Here is a 3,441-nt window from a genome sequence, read left to right on the forward strand (position 1 = left end):
CCAGCCTATTGTCCCGTATTCCTTGCCTGCTGCATGGATGGTGTGATTTTGAGTTTTGTGAATGGCTGCTACACTCACAATAATATCCACTGTGGAGCTCTACGGCCAGTCTGTCCAATCACTAGGCAGTTACAATACTTTGTCAACCTTTCAGGGTATGAAGGTCACTTTATCAGTGTTATCCAAGCATCCTTGGTGACATATTTTATAATGTACACCAGGGTTGGGATCAACCAGAAGGTTTGCAGACTGTCATAGCACATCTCCTGCAGCCTTCACTAGCTAGATGAAAGGTGAACTGTGGGTCATTCCCATTTCTGTTGTATTAGTTAAAGAAACTCTCCAAATCTGGTGTCTGCAGGGGGTGACCTGGGGAGGGGTTGACTCTCTCCCTATTATCTTGGTTGATGCTGCAGAGTTCTTCTGGGGCTATATGTGTTTGGTCTTAGTTGTGGCCTTTTAGGGTCTTTTAGGGGCAGGCTACAACTGAGACAATGAAGTGGGGAATGTGTTGCCTGAAAGAGGCCTAAGAAAGCTGATTGGGTAATTTCATTGGGGCCTCTGAAACAATCTGCAAATATACTTGTTCCAGGGACACAGGAGGTAGAGCCTTAGTGAACATTGGTAATGGCAGCATTTGTTGAACTGGCATCAGATTGGACTACAGATGGGCCTGCTGCATTACTGACTGTACTCCCCATCTGAAGTCCATGAAAGCCTAGACATGCTGGAGGAAATATATGATGCATAGGTGTCAGAAGCATATCCATTTCTGACGTCAGCAACAGACTCTGCAAGTAAGATGTGATGATTAAAGTGGATGTCTGAAATTACTGCTGTTTCAGTAATGCAGAATATCATGTCTGAGATGGTACTGGTTCAACAGGTTGCAGATAAAGTGATGATAAGTGCTGGATGGATTGTAGTCACCCTCACGTGGCAGTTTAACAGTGGTCAGCAACAGTCTCAACACTAGCAAAAAGGTACCTGTGTGATCTCTTGACTGAGGAATTCCATAGGTAAGTCTTGAGTGATGGTACTTCATGCTGTTGGGGGACATGGCTGCTAATATTGAACCCAAGACTTCCCATATTATCCACACCAACTATTTAAATTTTATCCATGGTGCAGCAAAGGAAGTGTTTGAGCCCAGGGTGGATCTCCAAGGAAATAACTTCTTTGGATGCCATACGTACCTTGCAACTCCTCTGCATAAGACAGATCTGAAGTCAGGGAAGATGTCTCCATTGGTGAAGCAGCTGTACACTGCTGCAGTGAATCTGACTGTTTGATTAGTGTTGATTTTAAGGAAGATCAGCAACATCTAGAAGTAAAGACTTTCTCAGCTACTGTATTAATCCTTTTAATGGAAGACTTAGTTCTGTGCACATAATAGAGAGGCTAGGAGTGATTGGAAGCTACATCGATGGAGTCAGATTTGGAGTCTGCGATCAGGCAATGAGCACGTATTTCAGTGACAACCATTAAACTTATCCTTTTGCTGTTATTGAGACACACTATTAACCTTAGAAGTGGGTCATGGAGAGAAATTATGGGTTTCCACAAGCAAATAATGCAGCCGGAAAGGCCAGCCTGGCACCTGAAGTCAAAGTTCTTAAAGAAGTGCTGAAGCATCTTGAGGCCACGGCTGGGAAGGTGAAGGGCCAGGCCAAAGCCTGTAAGCTGATACAAAGGGGAGAAAGGGTCAACACCATGCAAAGCTGGCAGAAAAAAAATAGAATTGGATAAGAATGGATACATTGGTTACCTGACTACAGGTAACTAGGGACTCCACAGAACAAACTGTTATGGGGAGGGAGGGGGAGCAGGAAAATCAGTGCACTGCTATGGAATGTCTCAATATGACCAAAATGCAATAATTGGAAAGTTGGGAACACAGCTGCATTATGGAAGACAATAGTGGAAAAAAAACATGTTAATTAATTTACAGTGTTACTGAATCCTGGAGAAAAGTTACGTGAGCCTTAACTTCTGTAAATAATCAAAATTCTAACTCTGTTAATAGGGTTATTTAGCCCATTGATACTCTGTGATGAAATACTCATCACATATAGTACCACGATCACATATAGTACCACAATGTCATATAGTAACACGATCACATATAGTGCCATGATCTAATATAGTACCACAACCTCATATAGTACCACAATCACATATAGTACCACAATCTCATATAGTACCATGATCGCATATAGTACCGTGATCTGATATAGTACCACAATTTCATAAAATACCACAATCACATACAGTACCATGATCTCATATAGTACTATGATCACATATAGTGCCATGATCTCATATAGTACTATGATCACATATAGTACCATGATCACATATAGAACCATGATCACATATAGAACCATGATCATATACAGTACCATGATCACATATAGTACCACGATCACATTTATTTTATTTATTTATTGCAGTTGGTTTACCAGGATAGTCCATTGTGCCAAAATGAACCCGTTTTCAATGGAGTCCTGGGGAGAAAAGCTCCAATCTATCTAGGTTATCTATCTATCTATCTATCTATCTATCTATCTATCTATCTATCAACAATCTAGGTACAGTAGGTTATTAATGATAATTATACAGATGTAAAAGATTCAAGCAAAGAATTTCAAATAGTACAGCAAACATTAGAAATAATACAGGCTTGTGATGAAACATACTGATGATACAGATTAACAGAAGGAATATTACAAAGTAATACTGAAAGTCATTGCATATTAGGAAGCATAGACTTAAAAGGCCCAGTCTAGTACATTCTTCACAAATACCATAGGAATAGTAATGTGTGTGCTAGGGGGTAAATAATAAGGAAACAAATACCATAGGAATAGTAATGTGTGTGCTAGGGGAACATAATAAGGAAACAAATACCATATGAATAGTAATGTGTGTGCTATGGGAACATAATAAGGAAACAAATACCATAGGAATAGTAATGTGTGTGCTAGGGGAACATAATAAGGAAACAAATACCATAGGAATAGTAATGTGTGTGCTAGGGGAACATAATAAGGAAACAAATACCTTAGGAATAGTAATGTGTGTGCTAGGGGAACATAATAAGGAAACATATACCATAGGAATTGTAATGTGTGTGCTAGGGGAACATAATAAGGAAATAAATACCATAGGAATAGTAATGTGTGTGCTATGAGAACATAATAAGGAAACAAATACCATAGGAATAGTAATGTGTGTGCTAGGGGAACATAATAAGGAAACAAATACCATAGGAATAGTAATGTGTGTGCTAGGGGAACATAATAAGGAAACAAATACCATAGGAATAGTAATGTGTGTGCTAGGGGAACATAATAAGGAAACAAATACCATAGGAATAGTAATGTGTGTGCTAGGGGAACATAATAAGGAAACAAATACCATAGGAATAGTAATGTGTGT

At 39.3% G+C, this 3,441-nt stretch overlaps 1 protein-coding gene across 1 annotated transcript in view; it reads left to right on the top strand.

The window, feature by feature from the left end:
* Nucleotides 1-1,539: 1,539 nt before the first annotated feature.
* Nucleotides 1,540-3,441, top strand: part of LOC122810162 (B-cadherin-like) — a 140,733-nt gene continuing 138,831 nt past the window's right edge. Inside the window, exon 1 of the mRNA XM_044081639.1 lies at nucleotides 1,540-1,678. Within this exon, the coding sequence (XP_043937574.1) occupies nucleotides 1,540-1,678 (139 nt within the window). The remainder of the gene's footprint in view (nucleotides 1,679-3,441) is intronic.

This window comes from Protopterus annectens, chromosome 8.part1 (assembly GCF_019279795.1).
Source record: "Protopterus annectens isolate FY-2018-M chromosome 8.part1, PAN1.0, whole genome shotgun sequence".
In the NCBI taxonomy this organism is placed as follows: Eukaryota; Metazoa; Chordata; order Ceratodontiformes; family Protopteridae; genus Protopterus; species Protopterus annectens.